This window comes from Leopardus geoffroyi, chromosome A2, assembly GCF_018350155.1.
Source record: "Leopardus geoffroyi isolate Oge1 chromosome A2, O.geoffroyi_Oge1_pat1.0, whole genome shotgun sequence".
NCBI lineage: Eukaryota > Metazoa > Chordata > Mammalia > Carnivora > Felidae > Leopardus > Leopardus geoffroyi.
The window spans coordinates 55,087,778-55,112,027 of record NC_059331.1 but is presented as its reverse complement, the minus strand read 5'-3'; the positions used below and the strand labels follow the sequence as shown (position 1 = coordinate 55,112,027).

Genomic DNA, 24,250 nt, shown 5'->3' with positions numbered 1-24,250 from the left:
GTCAGTAGGAGTAGGAGGGCAGGAAAGCAGATGGATTCTAGATCGTTCTTGAATGTAGAGCAGACAGGCTTACTGATGGGTTGGATGGGGTGTGGGTGTAAGAGAAAGAAGAGGGTTCAGGATGACTCCAAAGTTTTTGTTGGATGGGTGAAGGAGTCACAAGTTTTGCACCTGAGGAAACTGAGGAACACAGAGGTTAGGGACACACACACCATCCAAGGTGGTGCTGCACCAGCAGGTGCTAGTGGGGCAAGGACCTGAGCCCTGCCCACTGAGCACTGGCCCACTTGTTTCTCATTGTAGGGGGAAAGCCCAAGAGGTGCGCAGCCCCACCAGGTGGGCAGCCTCGCCCTCTGACTGCCCACTGGTGCTGCGGAAGCTCATTCGCAAGGAAGACATTAGGGCTGGCTGCAAGTGCCTGGTGAAGGCACCCCTGGTAACCGATGTGGAGCTGGAGCGCTTCCTGTCTGCGCCCCGCGACCCCAGCCAGGTACTGGTGTTCGGGATAGTTTCAAGCCAGAACCCTACCAGTACCGCACAGCTCCAGTGGATGCTGGACACACTCTACAGCCACCGGCAGCAGGGCCGTGCCTCACCCTGCATCCAGGTTGGTCTTAGGCCCAGCTGAGGAGGCCCCAGGGTCCAGGCATCAGGAACCTTGGGGGAGGACCTCCCACAGGGAGGCTAGGACTGGCTGAGCATCTGGCTGAGAGGCTGTCCTTCGACCTCAGCACATAGGCCTTCTTTTACTTCCTTTTCTCCTCCAGGCCTTTGTACACACTCTTCCACACACTGTCTGCCACATTTTGCCCCTTCTACTCTCTCTCTGACTCATCCTCCTCTCCTGAGATGAAAGTCACCACATTTATGTGGGTGCTTTCTCTGCATTCAAGATTTTTCCTGCCATTTTCATCCAGGGCACTGACCATAGCTGTGGTTATATATTGGTATGTAAGTACTTAGAGCAGAGATGGGCTCACCACTGGGTACCCAGGGCTCAAGAATATTCACAGACTGTAGCCAAGTACCTACTGTGCACGGGCCCTGTGCCAGGCCCCAGGGAGGCTCCCAGCATGGTGGGGAGCACATATAGCACTCCTGAGCAGGGCCATGAAAGGCCAGTTCCAATTTTCAGGAGCTGGGAGCAGGCCCTGTGACCTCCAGAGATCAGGGAGAGTCTCCCAGGATGAGACGGTTTGGGCAGGTGGGTGAATATTCCCAGAAGAAGCAGGGAAAGGGGTGCTTGAGGTCCCTGTTCAAGGGTCTGTTAGTCAGGGGTACATGGAACCACCTTCTCCCCATCCTGGCTGCAGGGTCCTTCCTGAGTCTCATCATCATCCTCAGTCAGTAGCCATCTCTGGCAGGGTTAGCACAGTTCAAGGGTGGCCCCATCCCCACCTCCACTGTAGCAGAGGATGTCACGTGAGCACATGAGCTTAATGTTCATCTAGTAACTTCCTTCAAATCCTCTTGGTCCCATGCCCTCTCTGGTCCGCTGTCTGCCCTTTCTCCCTTTACTGCAGACACAAAGTCTAAGTTTTTGTGTTTGTCCTGGGGATACCTTCTCCAGCTTTGCTCCCAGGGGTGCAGCCTCCTGACCCCATGAGCCTATCCAGGTAGTGCCAGGAGCTTGGCATTGGAACCAGTCTGATCAGACACCAGAAGGCTTTTTACTAGTCACATACATCAAAGCCATGTATGTTTCCTGGAGTCAACCCCAATTTACATAGATTTAGTGAAAACTTACTGAGTTCCTGCCCTGCACTGATCCATGCATAGACAGATATGATCCCTGCCCCCATAGGACCTTAGAGGTGACGTTTATTTACCTTGGGGCTATTAATGGTTTATTAATAATTATTCGTAAATGTAGGATGCAGGGTGGTCCAGCCCAGCTGCGAGAAGTGCGAATGGGGACCGGGCCTGACCTGAGGTGGTTGAGGCCAATGGAGGAGTAGATAGTGGGTTTTGAGGGGTGCAGAGGACAATTCTGGAAGGAGGTGTCAAATATCACAGTGACTCTGATTCCACCATTCCAGTGTGTTTGGTTAAGGTAGAAATGTTCCCTAACGTCTTGCTCTGAAAGCTAAAATACCAGATACAGTTCTGGGTTTCACTTTTTTTTATGTTTATTTATTTTTGAAACAAAGAGCAAGAGTGAGCAGGGGAGGGGCAAAGAGAGGGGGGTGGACAGAGGATCTGAAGCAGGCACTGTCCTGAGAGTGGAGGCCCTGAAGCAGGGCTCAAAGTCACGAACTGTGAGATCATAAGCTCAGCTGAAGTCAGATGCCCAACCAACTGAGCCACCCAAGCACCCCTGGGTTTCAAATTTTAAATAGAAACATCAGGGGTGCCTGGGGGGCTCAGTCAGTTAAGTGTCTGTCTCTTGATTTCAGCTCAGGTCATGGTCTCACAGTCCTGAGATTGAGCCCTGCATCAGGCTCTATGCTGGTTGTGGAGCCTGCTTGAGATTCTCTCTCTTCCTCTCTCTCTCTGCTCCTCCCCTGCTTGTGCACATTTACTTCCCCTCTCTCTCCAGAAAAAAATAAATTGAAATGTCAGGTAGGACAGTTAGAGGCACCTGGAATAAAAGGCAGATCAAACCAGAAAACATCATACATTAGTCATATTAATGGGTTCGTAGCATCCAGAAAGGAGGGGAAAGAGACGAGCTTTACTTTGGATTGCCCAGGTCCCACCTTGAGATGTAGGTTTGATTCAGGTCCTGGCACTGACAGGGGGTTGTCCAGAGGGGCAGGGGGCAGAGGGTGGAGGAATCCTGAAAATAGGTACACCCAGAAACACAGTATACCTCCGGATCTCCCACAGGGCTTCTTCCAGGCAAAGGGAACAGTCAAGTCCTGCAGACCCTAGAGTGTGGGGCTAGTGGCTGTCAGGTGGTGGGGCACATCATCTCCATGACAGCTTTCACAAGCAGAAGGCCCTAGATGAACCCAGATGCCTAGATGGCATCCTTTGGCAATGGTCATGGTAGGTGTGCTTGTGGAGGCTGAACAGCCTGTTGAACAGGAGTTGGGAGGGGATGTTGAGGGGCTCCAGGATTCCATGGGAACTTGCCCTGGCTCAGAATTCTGGAATCTGAGTGCATCCTCTTGGCATAGGATTGATGGGCACTTATTTCTCTGTTGGAAGTGCCGGCATGACCCCTACCGCCTGCTACGGTATGACCTGGACAGTGCCCTGCAGAAGAACCCACCACTGCTGGTGAAGAAGTATGCTGTGGTGCAGGGGATGGTTCTGGTGAGCTGGGGCCTGGCGGGGGGCTCACCACCAACTACTGCCAACCTAGTACCCCATAGCCCCTACCCTTGTGGAATCACAGATATGGGAGGGGAAAGGAGAGAGGGTCTGTGGGCTCTGAGGCAGAAGGCCTGACTGAGAGTCACCCATCACATAGAGCCAGGGCTGCAGCCCAGTCTCCCGTTTGCAGCCTGACCCCATACATCCCTCATCCCAGAAGACTCAAGGGAGCGAGGGACACCTAACCTGGAGAACCAAATTCTCTTTGTCTGTTTTTAAATAACGTTTTACTAAAAGCAGGGCATTGTAAAAATATATGTATATTTATTGAAAAAATTTAGAAAATAATTGCTTCCCTGTATTACCCAGATTGTCTCATTTGTTCACACAATGAGGATGTACTGGGCAGCTGCTGGATCCAGCACTATTGGAAGCCCTGGGGCATGCCCATGCTAACATTTTGGCCCCTGGATTTTTCTGATTTGGGGGTCCTGCTTTTTTTAAATGTTTTTTAAATTTTTTATTTTGAAGAGGGAGAGAGAACAAGTGGGGTGGGGCAGAGAGAGAGGGAGAGAGAGAATCCCAAGCAGGCTCCTCACTGCCAGCATAGAGCCTGATGCAGGGCTCGATCTCATGAACTGTGAGATCATAACCTGAATTGAAAACAAGAGCCCAATGCTTAACTGACTGAGCCAGCCAGGTACCTCTGGAGTCTTGCTTTTTTAATTGTAATTTTTTAATCACTGCATGAGAATCTGTCATTTGATTTCTCTACCTGTGATCCTTTTGTTGGACATTTACATTATCTCCTTTTTGTTTGGGCAGTGGGCCATGACAAATAGCACTCTAATGGATATCCTTGCACAGAAATCTTTGGACAGGTGTCTACTTGCTGGAGACTGACATGTAGAGAGTGGGGGTTCAGAGAGCCATAGGACAAGATCCCTACCCTCAAGAGCTCCCATCCCATGGGGCCAGCTGATCAATGCATATGGATAAGTGGGCCAACCAGCTGTAGGAGGGTGGAGTGGGTCCCTCTGAGCAGGAAGAAACCCTTCAGGCCTCATGGCTCTGGAGCCCTTGTGTGTGAGGTGACCTCTGAGCAGGTGGGCCAGCAGAGGGAAAAGGCTGGGATGGTGGGGCTGCCCTCTGACTTGGGAGACCTTGATGGGGAACAGGCTCAGCCACACCTCACTGGGCGACTTGGGGAGGGTAATACCCTTTGCCCGAAACCATCAAAGAAAGGCCTGAATTCTGGCACAGACTCTGAGGCCCATGGCACCATCCTGAGATTCAGTGCCCTCCTGCTGTTTCCTTCCTATGTGTTGACAGATGTTTGCTGGGGGAAAACTCCTTTTTGGAGGCTGCATTTTGAATGGATATGGCTATAGCAGGCAGAATCTGCTGAAACAGATCTTCCAGGCTCGACAAGACTGCAAGATGGGCTACTTCCTGCCAGACAACTACAAATTTAGGTAAAACAGGAAAAACTTGGGGTGCAGGGCAAGGACAGGGTGGGAGGAGACCTTGCTATGAAAGAGACACTATTAGGGACAGAAGCTGGCAGCGAGACGGAAGACTTCACAGGTGGCAAGGAGGAATGAGGCCGTGCTGTTGGGACACAGGTCAGGGGAAAGTGCCCTCTTGGAGAAAGAAGGACACAGGATGATTTGCACAGTGCCAATTTCTGTGGGGGAAAATAATGGAGACAGGTTTGGGTGGGGGTCCTAGTGACATCCCTGCCTTTTGCCCTACGACACCCTACCCCATCCTCAGTGCGATCCCAGTCCTGCTTCTCTGTTTACCAGCAGGGCCATGTAGTCAAGGGTCCCTCATGAGGTGAGTTCAGTCCCTTGTAAAGGGAATGGGGTGGTGCTGGCTTAAGGCTGCCTCTTGGCCACTAAGCGTAGGCTTTTCAACCAGGTGACATCCATCTATGGAGTGACTCCTAGGCCCAGCTAGGGTGAGATGAGCATACGTAGGTCTCTTGGTTCCAGAAGCATGCAGCCTGGTCCAGGGAAGGAGCTTGGGGTTTTATGACATTGCTGGAGGCTGTGTTAAGAGCTGGCAGTGGGTTCTGGAATGCCTGTGAAAATGCAGTGAAAAATTTACTGGGTCAGGAGTTCTAAGAGGAAGAGAAAGCCTCAATTCTGCTCTTTATAAGCTGGGGAACCATTAGCCTCCCAAATCCTCATTATCCTCACCTTTAAAATGAGGGTGATAATTCCTACTTCCCAGGGTTGTTGTGAGGATGTAATGAAGGCGTGTTTGCTGAAGTGCCATATAAACCAGAAAGTGATGAGCAAACACACATAAAAAGCATCCGCCTGCCTAGCACGTGGGCTTGCCTTTGTGCCCCTACCGCATGGAGTCGGGACAGCAACCCCACCCTGCTCCCACCAGGCCTCTCCGCTTTCTAGGAGTCCTGACGCCAATTTCTCCCCAGTGCACTGAGTTGGGGCCATGTCAGAGTGTCTGCCTGACCCTATAGAGGTTCCTCTAGGAGGATCTGGTAGAGGTCAGGCCCTGACCGTAGCATCCTGGACAGCTTAGTAGAGAAGGCAGGATCCTAAGGAGCCTGTGGACATCAGGAAGGCAGATGCTGGCAGGTGCAGAGAGGAAAGTCACTGAGACCCCAAGGCCTCAGACTCAAGGAGGGCTTGGAGGTTATTCAAGACCAGCTCAATGACAGTTCCAGGGAGAAAGGGAAACGGAGGCTCTGGGTCTGCTTGGGCTCAAGAAAGAAATACACCAAAGACAGAAGGGGGTTGGGGAGGACGCTATCCAGAAGGCCCACACTGAAGATGAACTGAGACCACTGGAAGGTGCCAGAGACAGCAAGCAAAGGCATTTTCAGAAACATTTAACAGATGGGGTGCTTAGGGGTATGGTAGATGGGGATGCCAAAAACTAGTTACAAAAAGATGTAGCTCTTATTTGACTTCCACTGTCCCTCAAAGGACCACTTACTTTCTCTCTGCCTCAGCTTCTTTGCCTGCAAAGCAAGAACAAGCATAGTTTCCACTGTATGGGGTTGTGAGAATTAGATGAGCCAGTGTGTGTGAAGTTCTGGTACATCACTAACATTTATTGAGAGGTTACAAATTATAGCTGTTAGTGCTGTCATTATTATTACTAAAATGAATTCCAGGTTCTTAATTTGTTATATGCACGGGTTCTAAAAGGACTTAATACTTACAATGGTTTTCAATAATTTTTTGAGGAATGATGGAGAAAGAATCAGCAGACCACACACACACACACACACACACACACACACACACACACGAGTCTAGGTTTTTGGAAGTGGAAAGGGGAGGATTCCGGAGACTATAAACCAGTAGAACTCCTCTTAATTCCAGAATGGCCTATTAGGTTGGCAGTTTGAAAGCACTTAGAGTAAAAAGAGTGGAATTCTACAAGAAAATGTTGCCATAACAACAGTTCCTTTATCTCTATCTGTGAAACAAACCACCTCAAGTTTAGTGGTGTAAAACCACACAACCGTTGTTTATTATCATCTCTGGCAGTTTGGGGGTCAACCGGGTTCAGCTAGGTAGTGCTTGCTTAGGGTCTCTCATGTGGTTGCAATCAGAAGTTGATGGGCTGGAGTCATCCCAAAGTCTTGCTCACTCAAGTCAGGTGGTCCGTGCAGGCTTTCAGCCACGACAATTACACATGGCTTCTCCATGTGGCCCGGGCCTCCTCAGATATGGCAACTGGGTTCCAAAAGCGAGCATCCTGAGACACAGCCAGGTGGGGACTGGGTTGCCTTATATGACTTGGCCTCATAAGTCATGTATGTCATCACCGTCCACTCCATGTGAGTCCCTAGGGCCAGCCCACATCCACAGGAGGGAAATGACACTACACCTCTTGACAGGAGGAATGTCAAAGAAATTTGGGACACGTTCTAAAGCCACCCGCTGGCCCGATTCCTCTTCCAGCAGGGTAACTAGAATAGTAGTGAGACACGCTGTTGGCCTAGAATACCTAACTTCAAGGAAGACACTGGGTGAGATCTCTTGTTGTCCTCGTGAACTAGATGGATAGACGGGGCTCAGGCAGCTGCTTGCTCGGCCACACCCAGTAAGTGGTGGTGGGCCTAAAGGGCAGACCTCTGTGTTTGGCCTGTCCACTTTTTCCCTAAATATGCAACTTAGATGTGTTCATGGAAGCCTGACTGATCATTTGTGCCCTAGATGGGGAGAGATGACAGAGTAGGAGTTTGCAGTAGGCTCAGCCACCAAGCAGGGGTTTGGGAGGAAAATGAACAAATGTTTACCTTTAGTCGTGGAAGGTTTATGGTCAGTGGATGTTGGAAGCCCCAGCGTGATAGTCCGTTATGCTGAAAAAAGTAACTTAGAAGTCAGAGCTATCGGTGCAGCCCAAGGGAGCCATAGGTCCTGGAGTGTTAGCGTTTTCATTTCTGGGTCCTCTGTTCCAAGAGGGACGCTAGCAGAGCTCTGGCAGGGGGGGTCCTCCCTATCCCTTGGTGTGAGTCATTTCTTCCTTGCCAGAGTAGGCTTTCAGCTGCTTGGTTTTATGCAGCTGCCGTGGGAGGATTCGAAGTGCGGAGGTGGGAGGGAGAAAATACAGGTGGGCAGAGTAAATGCAGGAGGGTGGGCAGAGCCGGAGTACAGATCTAGAAGGGCTGGGCTGCTTACCCAGCACTCAGAGGAGCCAGCCACAGAGACGGCCATCCATCTGGGCTTGGGGTCTGTGAGGCCACCGTGGAGAAGCAAGGGCTGTGAGCAGGGAGGGGAGCCGGGCTGCCCAGGGAGGTGGGGCCCCCCACTGAGGCCTTCCAAGCCCCAGGGGAGAATGGGGTGGGGCCCCTGCTAGTGAGTAGACTGGTTGTGAAGGAGCAGGAGGGTGGGGGCCAGGCCAGGCCAAGGACAACTGGTGGGGTGGGGGGAGATTCATGCAGGGCTGGAGAGACCACTCTGCCCGGAGGAGAAGGCAGTGTGTTGGGAAGCGCTGTGTTAAGCTGTGCCAGCCCAGAGGACTGGGTGTCCTGTATCACATGGCCCACCTCCCTTCTGTCTGTGTCCTTTGCTCATGCTCACAGCCTGGCACATTGAACCCCCTTGGGAAACGTTCACTGATTGAAGACCTAGAGCTGATTTTATCCCAGGGAAGCAGAGGCCAGGTCAGACTGAGGAAGGGCTGGTTGACAGAGTGTCCACTGATAACCGGCCCTCAAGGCCATCCGGCCGCCCTCATATACCTCCAGTGGTGGGAGGCTCCTCTCTCCAGAAGCAGCTCCCTCTTTTAACCTGGTAGTCCTGCCATTCCTTCCATTTCTGAGCAACTCCTGCATGCCCGGCCTCGTGCTCGGCACTGGGGATTTGGAAGTGAATAAGACCTCAACTTGCTTTAGCTTGGCTGTTCCAAAGATGCAGAAACTGAAGAAAAAAAGCAAAGGGCACTAATCATCAGCGGACACAAGTCAAAACCACAGTGACACACGGCTTCACACCCGTCAGGATGGCTGCTGTCGGAGCACCAAAAATAGCAAGCTTCCGCGAGGATGTGGAGGAGCCTGAGGCCACGTGCACTGCCGGCGGGAATGCAAACTGGCACGGCGGCTTTGGAAAACAGTACGGAGGGGGTCCTCAGAAAGTTAGAATTATGGTGTAGCAGCTTCACTTCTGGGTAGGCACCTAAAAGAATTGAAGGCGGGCTTTCAAAGTCCATAGTGGCACTGTTGGTAATATCCAAGAAGCAGAAGCAACCCAAGTGCCCGTCCGTGGATGGATGGAGAAAGAAAATGTGGTCTGCGCATGTACCGGAAAAGGAAGGAAATTCCGACACGCTACAACATGGATGAACGTTGAGGGCATTATCCTCAGTGAAATAAACCAGGCACAAAAGGACAAATACCACGTGATCCCACTTACATGAGGTCCCCAGAGCAGACAGAAAGTCGGAGGGTGGGTGCCAGGGCTGAGGGAGGGACAGTGGGGAGTTTGCGTTTAATGGGGACAGAGTTCCAGTTTGGGACAATGAAAAGTTTCTGGAGATGGATGGTGGGGACGGCTGCACAACAGTGTGAATGTACTTAATGCCACTAAAGTGTGTACAAAAAAATGGATAAAGTTTATGTTATGTACTTTTAACCACAGTTTAAAAGTGGGGGGTGGGGGAAATGCTCTGTGGGTGCTTTGCAGCTGAGGGGGCAGGGAGAAAAAGGGGCTATTTTCCCCAGTTAATGAGCTCCCAGGGCGAAGGCTGCTTTGGTCTCCAAAGCCCACCCCGCCTGCTCTGGTAACCAGGTCCATTCTCCATCAGCCCAGGGCCAGATGGAGGAGACGGACTCCCCAGGTGTCAGTACGTGTCATTTGCCAACATGACCCCAGGCCTGGTGGAGGGTCTCACTTAGGGACGCCCGCTGATGCTCCCGCCGCTGATGCTCCCGCCATCCTGGTCACCCTGACTCTCTCGTCGTGTAAGCTGCTATTGGCAGCTGTCACGTAGGAGTCCTTTTCCGGTACCCCACTGGGCTGGACTCCCATTGCTCCATTTACCTATGTTTTGAGTTCCTAACAAATGCTGAGCCATGACCCACCCTGGGGGACAGGGGTGGGTCGGCTGCGGGACAAGGGCACTCAGCTCAGGAAGCCTCAGGAGACCCACTCCCAGAATCTGCTTTCTTGCCACCTCTGCAGCTGGGACCAAAGGGGACGGGGGAGACAGCCAGGTCCACACCTTCCTTTTTTATTTTTCTGGGATTCTCAGAATGACAGAAGAGGCCCTTGTCTCCCCTCTGCTGCTCATCTCTTGTCGCCGAAACGCCCTGCCCTCAAGCAAGTCACATAGCAGGGGCTCAATTAATATGAAGAAATGAGGAGTAAAAGAGCCTGTTCCATCTCTGTCCTCATTAGTTTCCCAAGACTGCTGTAACAGTGCTTCACACACTGAGTGGCTTAAACTGGAATGTATTATCTCATGGTTCTGGAGGCCAGAGATGGTGGTATGGGCAGGCCATGCTCCTTCCATGGGCGCTAGGGAAGGACTCACTCAGGCTGGTCTCCTCGCTTCTGGTAATTCCTTAGCTTGAGGCAGCATTGTTACCCCAGACTTCGCATGGCGTTCTCCCTGTGTGTGTGCTTGTGTCCACACTGCCCCCTTTTTATAAGGACACCAGGTATTTTGAGTTAAAAGTCTACCCTACTCTGGTATGACTTCCTCTTAACTCATTGCCTCTGCAGTGACCCTATTTACAAGCAAGGCCACAATCTGAAGTACCAGGAATTTGGACTCCCCCTACATGTGAATTTGGGGAGGGGGACACAGCCCCTAACACTGTACACAAGGACTTATTTCCTGGGCATCCTGTGCTCCCTCCCTCCCTTGCTCACTTTATGGAGCCCTCCTGCCCCATTGCACACCTTTCCGATGGTCAGTGCTGGGTGCACAGGTGTCGCTCGCACAGAGTTAGGGTGACTCCAACCCTAAACGGAAGCCAGAGAAGCTGACCTCCGGTGAGTCTCTGTGTCCCCAGGGGTCAGACTCTCCCTTTACCCACCCTGGTGAGGGGCAGCCCTGTGTCCTTTTCTCTCTCGGAACCGGAACATTAAATGGCAGCGCCAGGTGAGGGCTGCTTACTCAGGGCCCCCTCAGGCTGTGGCTCTGCTGAGCGTTGTCCTTCCTTCCCTGCCTCCCCTGCAGCATTTCAACCTACATCCCGGGCCTGGAAGACCCTGACTCAGTCAAGAAAACAATACCAGAAGACATCCAAGGAAGCTTCTCCTCACTGACCATGGCGGACAAGATGGAGGAGTCCTCCCCTGAAGCTGAGAAGTAGGTGCCCCCCACCCCGCCCCGGCCCAGGGCTGAGGGGCCCTCCTGTGGTAAACAGAATGGGCATGGCTCATAGCAGAGCCCCTGGCTCTGCTGCAGGCCACAGAGTCCATGTGGGGCTAAGTGGCCTTGGGCAAGTCACTTCCCCCTGGGTTTGGGTCATCTCTAACCATCCCTGACAGCTAGCCCATTTAATCAACACAATGTCCAGTTGGGCATTGCTCAGCTCCCCGGAGCTGCTGGCAGTGGTCTGGGTGGTGGCCATTGAGGCCTTTTGTGGTGAAATCCTACAGTCCAGGCCATCATCAGTCTGAGATGAGTAGAGACTGCCCACTGTCTCCCTGAGAGAAACTTCCTAGACCTTAACTTGGCCATGTTAACTGAAATGAATTATGTATTCTGCAAGAGCGTGAAAAATCACACATTTCTTATGAAGATGGAAAAACAAAACTGTTACAGTTTTTGTTAGAAAGGTTACAGGTGCCACTGGGACCCCCCAGGTTGCAGCAACACCCAGAGAGCCTCAACAGTGCAAAGCAGAGGGCCAGGGCTCTGGGCCCCGTTCACACAACCTCTCTCCACCCATTTCCCAGCATTTGCTTCTCTCTATTTTGGTTTTTAGAATGAAACAGCCTGAAGTGTTTCTGCATACTCTCAGCAAAGCCAAGAGAGGCAGTAAGAAGTCGGCCATCTGGAAAAAACAGCCCTCCAAGAAATGATGCTGCCCCCACAGCTACCCAGAGCTCCAAGCCTGGACACAGCTCCTCTCACATCCACCCCAGTCCTGCCTCCCAAGCCTCCCACCCCCTTTCTCTAAGCCCCTGCATAATAAATAAGCGTGCCTCCAGCATCTGGGTGAGGCTGTGGGATAGGCTGGCTCCTACGAGGCCCCCCACAGACCTGTTCCAAGCTGAGTCCTTGGAAATGTGGTTCCTCTGACCCAGAGCTTCTCTGTGACCAGTTAAACAGCCAGAGAATCTCCCATTCCCAAGGAAACAGGTATCTCACTCTAAGGGGGCCAAGCCAAAGGATATATTAACCCTGGGGAGGTCTTGGATGGGACTGAATTGTGCCCTCCTACCTACCCTTCACTAGGTGGAAAAGGACTCTGTTTCTGGCCCAGATGGAAAAGAGGGTGAGAGAGAAAGAGGGAGGAGAAAGACAGAGAAGAGGAGCAACAGATGGGAGGAAAGGCAGGGGGAGAGATGGAGAGCCATTGAGAAGGGGCAGGAAGAGGAACAAGGGAGGAGGAAACTAGGGAAGAGGGAGAATGAGGGGGCAGGCAGGTGGAATGAGAGGGAAAGGGGCATGGAATGGGATGGAAAAGATAGTGATATCTATTTGTCCCAGACAGCCAGAGACCCTGTGCCCCGCCCTTCATGTGTTAATGTCCCCATTTAGCCTAGCCTCAGTGCTCTTTGATGGATTAGACACCCCTTCCCTGGCTGATAGGCCTGAAGAATCCTTGCCAGCATCACCGGCCCAGAGATAGCAGCCCTGTCTCCCCATCTCATGTGCTGACTACTCCTGGGTCATGGTTCCCAGCTCTAGGCCTGTTTGTCTGAGGCTCCTGAGAGCCACTTCCTGGAGCAGGGCATAGACCCCAGAGGGTCTGCCTGCTTCTCCAAACTCAGAAAAGACTTCAGACCCTGATCTGTGGGCAGTGTTTGGTGATGTGCTCTACACTTAGCTACTTGTGCCCCTTTTTAATAGATGCTTTTTTAAGCTGAAGTTTTTGAAGGTTAATGTTTATCCTTTGTATCATGCAAAGGCTTATTTTGAATGATACATTTATTCCCCTAGAAATGGATTTGAAATGGCATGCTGTGTTCTTAAGTCTGCATCTTTTGATACCTAAGGGCCTGATATTTGCTAGGTGTCTTGGGCACATAACTCTTCTCCATTCTGTCCCCCCCACTCAAGCACAAGGGCACGCAAGGATTGGAAGGCAAGGGGAGGCAAGTTCCACCTCTGTCCTGGCTTGCAGGCACCCTTATCCCCTCAGGCAGGATTCTGGTAAAGGTGAGAATGCAGACACCGACTCTCCTACCTTCCTCCCGGAATTGGACCTTTGGGCCTGCATGCTAAGTTGGACACTTCACCAGCTGCATGCACAGGTGAGCACAGAACTGTCCCTAAAGGACAGGCCCCACCCCAACTCAGGATGCTCGCCACACTGAAAAGGGGCTCAAAATGAGCAGACTTGAGCAGCAACGTTTCCCACTGGTGGAATAGGGCCCAGTGGAATGTCCAGTGCTACAAAATCAAACTGTCCCTTGAGGACATAGAATGTTCCTTCACCATAGAAATACCAGGAGAGGGGGATCAGGTTCCACCAACAATGCCTCCAAAAAACCAGGTGTGATGGGAAGGTGTGACATTATCTGAGAGAGTCAAACTCTTGTCTGACTAGAATAGCTAGACTTTTCCTTCAAGTTCCCTCCTGTGATCTTTTTCCTTGGATTAGTGAGGTCCAAGGCTTTTTAAAGCAAAAAAAGCTCTAAATGACTCAGGTGGATACTCCAGAGATGACAAACATATGACATACATGTTACTGCCATTTACCCCAGGTCTTTGCAGGCATCATTAATTAATCACAACACTTTGAACTCAAGTGATGCTTCAGAATCCATCTTTAGCACAAAAGTCCAGGCAGCCACTACCAACTAACTCCCCATATTTGCCTTCTGTGGACTTCTGTCCTCTACCAGGGCCTCAGCTTTTAGAAAGACTTCTTGGGGGAAGTAGAAGTGGAATAAGAGCCAGAGCCTAGGGTAGGTAGGCAGAGTCCTTGGCACTGAATCCATTCTTTCTCCTCTATCCCACCACTTTCCATGGAGGTGGACCCAGGGCACCTCCTTCTTCCAGGAAGAAGGAACCAGGAGGGCAGGAAGACAAAGATCAGACTTCCATTTCCAACAACAGTATGGATTAAATGACCTGCAAAAAGTCACACTGCAAAATGTGTTGAATAACATAAACCCTTTTAATTGCATATTGGAGCTCACGAGATAGTAAGGACAATCCATAGGTGCTGAAAAGAGGACTCAGGAAACCAAGTGGTAAGCAAGCACTAAAAACCACAGCTGTCCTGAGGCTGTTTTGTTAATCCCAATGACCCAGAACCAGAGCTTTAATGGTTGTAGGGACACACGAGACAAAGCCTTGGGCCTGAACAAGATACCAAGCTTTTGTTTGTTTGTTTTTACTTTATTTTTTTATTTTACATCCAAGTTAGTTAGCATATAGTGTGACAGTGATTTCAGGAGTAGATGCCTTAGTGCCCCTTACCCATTTGGCCCAACCCCCCTCTCACAACCCCTCCAGCAACCCTGTGTTTGTTCTCTATATTTAAGAGTCTCTTATGTTTTGTCTTCCTCCCTGTTTTTGTACTCTTTTTGCTTCCCTTCCCCTGTGTTCATCTGTTTTGTCTCATAAAGTCCTCATATGAGTGAAGTCATATGATTTTTGTCTTTCTCTGACTAATTTCACTTAGCATAATACCCTCCAGTTCCATCCACATAGTTGCAAATGGCAAGATTTCATTCTTTTTGATTGCCAAGTAATACTCCATCATATATATATATATATACCACATCTTCTTTATCCATTCATCCGTCAATGGACATTTGGGCTCTTTCCATACTTTGGCTATTGTTGTTAGTGCTGCTATAAACATTGGGATGTATGTGCCCCTTCCAAACAGCATCCCTTTATCCTTTGGATAAATACCTATTAGTGCAATTGCTGGGTCGTAGGGTAGTTCTATTTTTTTTTTTTTTTTTTTTTTTTGAGGACCCTCCATACTGTTTTCCAGAGTGGCTGCACCAGTTTGCATTCCCACCAGCAGTGCAAAAGAGATCCTCTTTCTCCACATCCTCACCAACATCTGTTGTTGCCTGAGTTGTTAATGTTAGCCATTCTGACAGGGGTGAGGTGGTATCTCATTGTGGTTTTGATTTGTATTTCCCTGATGATGAGTGAGGTTGAGCATTTTTTCATGTGTTGGTTGGCCATCTGGATGTTTTCTTTGAAGAAGAGTCTATTCCTGTCTTTTGCCCATTTCTTTACTGGATTATTTGTTTTTTGAGTGTTGAGTTGGATAAGTTCTTTACAGATTTTGGATACTAACCCTTTATCTGATATGTTGTTAGCAAACATCTTCTCCCATTCCGTCGGTTGCCTTTTAGTTTCGCTGATTGTTTCCTTCACTATGCAGAAGCTTTTTATTTTGATGAGGTCCCAATAGTTCATTTTTACTTTTGTTTCCCTTGCCTCCAGAGACATGTTGAGTAAGAAGTTGCTGCGGCCAAGGTCAAAGAGGTTTTTGACTGCTTTCTCCTCGAGGATTTTGATGGCTTCCTGTCTTACATTGAGGTCTTTCATCCATTTTGAGTTTATTTTTGTGTATGGTGTGAGAAAGTGGCCCAGGTTCATTCTTCTGCATGTCGCTGTCCAGTTTTCCCAGCACTACTTGCTAAAGAGACTGTCTTTATTTCATTGGATATTTTTCCTGTCTTGTCGAAGATTAGTTGGCCATACGTTTGTGGGCCCATTTCTGGGATCTCTGTTGTGTTACACTGATCTGAGTGTCTGTTTTTGTGCCAGTACCATACTGTCTTGATGATTACAGCTTTGTAATACAGCTTGAAGTCCGAAGACATCAAGCTTTAAATAAGACTCCCAAAGACAAATCTGGGACCCTTGATATACACAAAATTACAAGGGAATTTTAATGTCTCAGCCTCAGAGAAAAAAATGTTTTGGTTAAGGATCCTTCTATGAATGTATAACCCATATCTGCCTTCATGGAGATTTTGGGTTTACATGTTTATGTGTGCTGTCTATGAGATCTAGAAACCTTCAAGATGTTTCGTGGAAGCAAACAAATCCTGTCTGAAAATGTTCAGTCTCAACCTAGACTTCATAGGATTCCCACAGAGATAATCCAGTTGAATATGAGCTCACAATCCAAAATTTAAAAGTATAAGCCAAAGTGAATAAAAATAAACATCAAACATTAAATTAGACATCCAAGATTTTGGATATTGAACTTGGCAGACAATATAAAATGAATGTGTTTTTAATGTTTAAATAAGCAAAAGAAGGAACTGAAAACATAAGCAAAGAAGAAGATATAACTAAACAAAAAAGAGGTGGCCTGAAATTTGCTTCCAAACATGTTAGAGTAAATGGTACTGGAGTGGATCTATTGAAAAACAACCAAGGTAAGAGAAAGAAAATGAGTTCTACAACCCCCCCCCCCCACCCCTGCCCAGCTTTGGCCAGAGATCATGCTTTCTCAATCATGGTACATGGAAGGAGAATTCAAGCCGAGTATGATAGTGTTGCTGAACTGAGGAGAAAGATCAGAATTAGGGGAGATAGCAGTGACTGAAATTTGTGGAACAGGGCCTCAGAGAAGAGGGAGTTATGCAGAGAGAACTCTAGATATCTGCACAGTGATTTCCTTGAGACTTTCAGCTGAATACTAAACTGCACGTGGTTTGAGTGTGGCTTCATGAAGCCCATTAAAGAGCTACACGGGAGCTGTGAACTGGGGAGACATTCAAGTTCCAACCAATCAGAAACAGACTCATGGGCCAGTAACTTCTTTGACATTAGCTGTAGCAGCTTCTTTCTTTGACATTAACTGTAGCAGCTTCTTTCTAGATATGTCTCTCGAGGCAAGGAAAACAGAAGTAAAAATAAACTATTAGGGCTACATCTAAATAAAAAGCTTCTGCACAGCAAAGGAAAACAATCGACAAAACTAAAAGGTAACCTACAGAATGGGAAAAGGCGTTTGAAAGACATATCCAATAAAGTATTAGTATCCAAAATATATAAAGAACTTATAAAACACAACTCCCAAAAACAATAATCTAATGAAAATCGGCAGAAGACATGAACAGGCATTTCTCCAAAGACATACAGTCAGGCAACAGACACGTGAAAAGATGTTTATCATCACTTATCATCAGGGAAACGCAAATCAAAACCACAATGAGATGGCACCTCACACCTGTCAGAATGGCCAAATCAACAACACAAGAAACAGATGTTGGTGAGGATGTGGACAAAAAGGAACCCTCTTGCATTGCTGGTGGGAATACAAAATGGCACAGCCACTGTGGAAAACAGTATGGAGGTTCCTCAAGAAGTTAAAAACAGAACTCCCTTATGATTCAGCAATCTTATTACTTTGTATTTACCAAAAGAATACAAGAGCATAATTCAAAGGGGAACACTCACCCCTATGTTTATAGAAGCATTATTTACAATAGCCAAGAAATGGAAACAGCCCAAGTGTCCATTGACTGATGAATGGAAAAAGAAGATATGGTATAGATATACAACAGAATAGTATTCAGCAATAAAAAATAATGAAATCTTGCCATTTGCAATGACATGGATGGAGCTAGAGAGTATAATGCTAAGCAAAATAAATCAGAGAAATAAAGATACCATATGATTTCACTCATACATGGAATTTAAGAAAACAAATGAGCAAAGGAAGGAAAAGAGAGAGAGAGACAAATCAAGAAACAGACTTTTAATTATAGAGAACAAACTGATGGTTACCAGAGGGAAGGTGGGTGAGAGGATGTGTTAAATAGGTGATGGGGATTAAAGAGTGCATTTGTCATGATGAGCACTGGGTAATGTATGGAATTATTGAATCACTATTGTGTACCTGAAACTAATGTAATACAGTGTGTTAACTAATTGGAATTAAAATTTTAAAAAGAAAAACAATAGAAGTAGAGACTGGGCATTTCAGTGAAGATCCCAGAAAATCGAGGCCATATGAGTAGGGATAAACTAAAGGCTAATCTAGACCCTCCCTAATAAAATTTAAAAGTAATTCTTGGCAAAGCTATAGGGACAGAATAAAATAGATGAGGGGTTGCCTGAGATGGGAATGACTACAAAGGGTATGAGGGAATTTGACAGATGTAGGGGTGTTAATGGGATTATTTTATGTCTTGATTATGGCAGTGGATACTTGACTGTAAACATTTGGCAAAACTCACAGAACTGTCCCCCTAAAAGACTAGATTTTACTATATGTCAATTACACCTCAATTTAAGAATTATAAGAAGCCTTGAAAGAATCAATCTGATCTTCAAGTAAATTGAACTGCCTGGAAAAAAGTCAATCCTCTTAAAAGGAAAACAATATAGTACAGACACAACATTCAACGTAACACAACATAACATAATATAACATTCATAATGTCTGGCTTGCAATTAAAAAAAACTCTGGATATGAAAAGAAGCAAGAAAATGTAAGCCATGACAAAAAAAATCAGTCAATAGAAACAGACATAGAAAAGATAGAAGTGATAAAGGTTGCAGGCAAGGCCTTTATAACAGCTATTATAAATACTTCAGGTTATTTAAATGAACACAATAAGAGACATTAAACCTATAAAAAGAACTGGATGAAAAATATACTGGGTAATAGTAACGGTGGATTAGATGCTATAGAAAAGATCAGTAAACTTAAAGACAAGGCAATGCAAAATAGTCAAAGTTCAGAGGGAGAAAAAGTCTGAAAAAATAAACAGAACCCTAGTAACCAGTGAGACAACATTAAGTGATCTAGTATATGTATAATTGGAATTCCAAAAGGTAAAGGGGGAAAGAAAAAATATTTGAAGCAACCCTGACCAAAACTTTGCCATACGTGATAAAAAGAATCACAATGAGGGGCACCTGGGTGGTTCAGTCAGTTAAGCACCTGACTTCGGCTCAGGTCATGATCTCACGGTTCATGAGTTCAAGCCCTACATAGGGCTCTGTGCTGGCAGCTCAGAGCCTGGAGCCTGCTTCGGATTCTGTGTCTCCCTCTCTCTGCCCTTCCTCTGCCTGTTCGTTCTCTCTCTCTCTCTCTCTCTCTCTCTCTCCCCCTCTCTCTCCCTCCCTCCCTCCCTCTTAAAACCTAATAAACATTAAAAAAAAAAAAAGAATCACAATGAATCTCAAGCAGGATAAACACAAAGGAAACATCATCCAGGTACCTCATGATCAAATTGGTGAAAGTTGATGTTAAAGAGAAAATCTTAAGAAGAATCACAAAGACTCATTATATACTGAAGAAAAAATGAGTGCTGATTTCTCATTTAAAATAATGCAAGTACTAATTTTTTTTTTAAAAAAGTCAACTTACAAATTTTATATCCAGTAAAAATATCCTTCAATAATGAAAGTAGGGGGAAAAAAGTAAATGTGAATGGGTTAAACTCACCAATCAAAAAATAGAGACTCTCACATAAAAAACTTGTAAACAGGGGCGCCTGGGTGGCGCAGTCGGTTAAGCGTCTGACTTCAGCCAGGTCATGATCTCACGGTCCGTGAGTTCGAGCCCCGCGTCGGGCTCTGGGCTGATGGCTCAGAGCCTGGAGCCTGTTTCCGATTCTGTGTCTCCCTCTCTCTCTGCCCCTCCCCCGTTCATGCTCTGTCTCTCTCTGTCCCAAAAATAAATAAACGTTGAAAAAAAAAATTAAAAAAAAAAACTTGTAAACAAATGTTCATAGTATTATCCAAATGCCTGTCAACATATGAATGGATAAACAAAATGTGGTTTAGCCATACAGCAGAATATGACTTGGCCATAAAAAGGGATAAAACACTAATACATACTACAGTGTGGATGAACCTTGAAAACATTATGCTTAGTGAAAGAAACCAGACACATAAAGCCATATATTGTATGATTGAAAATATATTAAATGTCCACAACACACAAATCTCTGGAGACAGAATGTAGATTAGTGGCTTCCAGGGAATGGAGTGGAGAATGATGGCTTAAAGGGTATGAGACTTCTTTTTTTTGGGTGATGAAAGTGTTCTGGAATTAGTGATGTTGTTGCATATTATTATGAGTACACTGAAACATACTGAATTGTATACTTTAAAATGTTTAAATTTGTTAATTTTATCTCATTTTTTTAAATCCATAAACCATTTGTGGAAAAAAGATTTAGATATACCATTTCATGTATTAGAAGTCTCAATTTATATAAAAATGCAAAAGACCTAAAGTAGCCAAAATTTTTTTGAAAAAGGAGAACAATGTTAGAGAACTTATACTATAGATTTCAAGATCCACTGTAAAGTTACAGGAATTAAAACAGTGTGGTATTGGCAGAAGAATAGACATATAGATAAATTGAATAGAATAGATTAATATTCAGAACCATGTACATATAGTCCAACAGATATTCAACAAAGGACAAGATAATTCAATGGGTGGGGAAGAGTAGTCTTTTCAACAAATGGTGCTGGAACAACTGAATGTCCATATGGGAAAAAAGTTAGAATTGATCTTTACGTCTCATCATTCACAATAAGTAATTAAAAATGGATCAGAGAGGGAGGAGTTAAGATGGTAGAGAAGTAGGGGGGACCCTGGGCTTTCCTCATCCCTCGAACACAGGTGTATAGAAGTCAGGTTACTTGGAACACCCAGGGAATTGATCTGCGGAGCAGCAGAAGGATATCCACAGTTGGATGGGGACACCTTGGCAGGAGTAAGGTGCGTGGATGTGAATTGAGGGAGATAAAATGGCAAAGCCACGGAGGGGAGGGAACCCTTTCTGTGAGAGACAAAAGGAGGAGTAAGGGAGAGGGGTTGTGAAAGTGCAGCATCGAGTTAGCACAACAGGAAAACCTCTCTGGACCATGAACTGGGCAGAACAAGAAGTACAGAGTGTGCCAGTTCTGCCAGTTCTTTTTTGCAAACAGCCTTTGGGCTGAAATTCTGAGGTTTTGAAGGTGCACGACTAGCCATACTTAAATCAGATAAACTAGATTTTAAAGCAAAGATGGTAACAGGAGATGAAGAAAGGCATTATGTCATTATTGAGGAGTCTATCCATCAAGAAGAGCTAACATTTGTATATATTGATGCCCCCAACTTGAAACACCCAAATATGTAAATTAATTAGACACAAACATAAACTCATTGATAATATTACCATTATTGTAGGAGACCTTAATACTCCACTTACCACAATGGACAGATCATCTAAGCAGAAAACCGACAAGGAAACAACAGCTCTGAATGACACACCAGACCAGATGGACTTGACAGATATATTCAGAACACTTCATCCTAAAACAGCAGAATACACATTCTTCTCAAGTGGATATGGAACATTCTCCAGAATAGATGGCATGGTGGGTCACAAATAAGCCCTCAACAAATACAAAAAGATCAAGATCATACCTTGCATATTTTCAGATCACAACACTATGAAACTTGAAATCAACCACAAGAAAAAATTTGGAAAGCCCTCAAATACATGGAGGTTAAAGAACATCCTACTAAAGAATGAATGGGTTAACCAGGAAATTAAAGAAGAAATTAAAAATGCATGGAAACAAATAAAAATGAAAACACAACCGTCCAAACCCTTTGGGATGCAACAAAGGCAGTCCTAAGAGGAAGATACATTGCAATTCAGGCCTATCTCAAGAAGCAAGAAAGGTCCCAAATATACAACCTAACCTTACACCTAAAGGAGGTAGGAAAGGAGCAGCAAATAAAGCCCAAAGCCAGAAGAAGAAGGGAAATAATAAAGATTAGAGCAGAAATCAATGCTATCAAAATAAAAAAACACACAGTAAGACAGATCAATGAAACCAGGAGCTGTTTTTTGGAAAGAATAAACAAAACTGATAAGCCCCTAGCCAGACTTCTCAAAAGAGAGAGGACCCAAATAGATAAAACCATGAATGAAAGAGGAGAGATCACAGCCAACACGACAGAAGTAGAAACAATTATAAGAGAATACTATGAAAAAGTATATGCCAACAAACTGGACAAAACTCAAGAAAAAATGGAAAATTTGAACAGGCCCATAACCGGCAAAGAAATTTAATTGGTTATCAAAAATCTCCCAAAAGGGGAACCTGGGTGGCTTAGTTAACTGACTAACTCTTATTTTAGGCTCAGGTCATCGTGTCATGGTTCATGGGATTGAGCCCCCACATTGGACTCCATGCTGACAAGCCTGCTGGGGATTATTTCTCTCCCTCTCTTTCTGCCCTTCCCCCACTTGTTCATTTTCTCTCTCTCCCTCTCCCTCTCTCTTTCTCTCTCCTCATCCCCAAATAAATAAACTTAAAAAAAATCTCCCAAAAAATAAGTGTCCTGGGCCAGATGGCTTCCCAGGGGAATTCTACCAAACATTTAAAGAAGAGTTAATACCTATTCTCAAACTATTCCAAAAAATAGAAATGGAAGGAAAGCTTCCAAACTCATTGTATGAAGCCAGCATTCCCTTGATTCTGAAACCAGACAAAAACCCTAATAAAAGGAGAATTACAGGCCAATATCCCTGATGAACCTGGATGCACATATTCTCAACAAGATACTAGCAAATAGAATTCAACAGTACATCAAAAGAATTATTCACCATGATCAAGTGGGGTTTATTCCTGGGCTGTAGGAATCAGCCTGCAAATCAATGTTATACACCACATTAACAAAAGAAAGGATAATAACCATATGATCCTTTCAATAGATGCAGAAAACGCATTTGACAAAATACAGCATCTTTTCTTGATAAAAAAAAAAAAAAACCTCAAGAAAGTAAGGATAGAAGAAACTTACCTCAATATCTTAAAAGCCATATATAAACGTACCACAAATAATGTCATCCTCAATGGGGAAAAACAAAGAGCTTTCCTAAGCTCAGGAACATAACAGGGATGTCCACTCTCACCACTGTTGTTCAACATAGTTCTGGAAGTCTTACCTCAGCAAGCAGACAACAAAAAGAAATAAAAGGCAAACAAATTGGTAAGAAAGAATCAAACTTTCACTCTTCTCAGATGACAGGATACTGTACATCAAAAACCCAAAATAGTCAACCAAAAAACTGCTAAACCTGATACATGAATTCAACAAAGTTGCAGGATATAAAACCAATGTACAGAAATTGGTTGCATTTCTATACACCAATAATGAAGCAGCAGAAAGAGATATCAAGGAATTGATCCCATTTACAATTGCATCCAAAACCATAAGATACTTAGGAATAAACCTAACCAAAGAGGTAAATGATCTGTATGCTGAAAACTATAGACAGCTTATGAAAGAAATTGAAGAAGATACAGAGAAATGGAAAAACATTCCATGCTCATGGATTGGAAGAACAAATATTGTTAAAATGTTGATACTACCTAGATCAGTCTATACATTTAATGCAATCCTTATCAAAATAACACCAGCATTCCTCAGAGAGCTAGAACAAACAATCCTAAAATTTGTATGGAATCAGAAAAGACCCTGAATAGCCAAAGTATTGTTGAAAAAGAAAACCAAAGCTGGAGGCATCACAATTCCAGACTTCAAGCTGTATCCATCAAGACAGTATGGTATGGGCACAAAAACAGACACATAGATCAATGGAATAGAATAGAGAACCCAGAAATGGACCCACAAATATATGGGCAACTAATCTTTGACAAAGCAGGAAAGAATATCCAATGGAATCAAGACAGTCTCTTCAGCAAGTGGTGCTGGGAAAGCTGGACAGCGACATGCAGAAGAATGAACCTGGACCACTTTCTTACACCATACACAAAATAAACTCAAAATGGATGAAGGACCTAAATGTGAGACAGGAAACCATAAAAATCCTAGAGGAGAAAACAGGCAGCAACCTCTTTGACCTTGGTGCAGCAACTTATTTCTTGATATGTCTCCAGAGGTAAGGGAAATGAAAGCAAAAGTGAACTCGGGACCTCATCAAGATAAAACTTTTGCACAGCAAAAGAAATGATCAACAAAATTAAAAGGCAACCGATAAAATGGGAGAAGATATTTGCAGATGACATATCAGATAAAGGGTTAGTATCCAAAATCTATAAAGAACTTATCCAACTCAACACCCAAAAACCAAATAATCCAGTGAAGAAATGGGCAAAAGACATGAATAGACACTATTCCAAAGAAGACATATAGATGACTAATAGACACATGAAAAGATGCTCCACATCGCTCATTATCAGGGAAATGAGATACCACCTCACATCTGTCAGAATGGCTAAAATGAATAGGTCAGCAAACAGCAGATGTTACCAAGGATGCAGAGAAAGAGGAACCCTCTTACACTATTGGTGGGAATGCAGACTGGTGCAGCCACTCTGGAAAACAGTATGAAGA

The 24,250-nt window shown here is 45.6% G+C and overlaps 1 protein-coding gene across 5 annotated transcripts in view; it reads left to right on the top strand.

Annotated features, from left to right (window-relative positions):
* CA2H3orf20 (chromosome A2 C3orf20 homolog) overlaps positions 1 to 11,976 on the top strand; it is a 98,978-nt gene extending 87,002 nt beyond the window's left edge. For 4 of the 5 annotated variants that reach the window (XM_045493918.1, XM_045493920.1, XM_045493919.1 and 1 more), the window contains 5 exons: positions 304 to 607; positions 3,154 to 3,261; positions 4,594 to 4,736; positions 10,936 to 11,067; positions 11,690 to 11,976. In XM_045493918.1, coding sequence (XP_045349874.1) covers positions 304 to 607; positions 3,154 to 3,261; positions 4,594 to 4,736; positions 10,936 to 11,067; positions 11,690 to 11,786 — 784 coding nt within the window. In that variant the 3' untranslated portion in view covers positions 11,787 to 11,976. Of the gene's footprint in view, positions 1 to 303; positions 608 to 3,122; positions 3,262 to 4,593; positions 4,737 to 10,935; positions 11,068 to 11,689 lie in introns of those variants that run through there. The other variant, XM_045493921.1, reaches the window with a different exon arrangement.
* Positions 11,977 to 24,250: the final 12,274 nt, after the last annotated feature.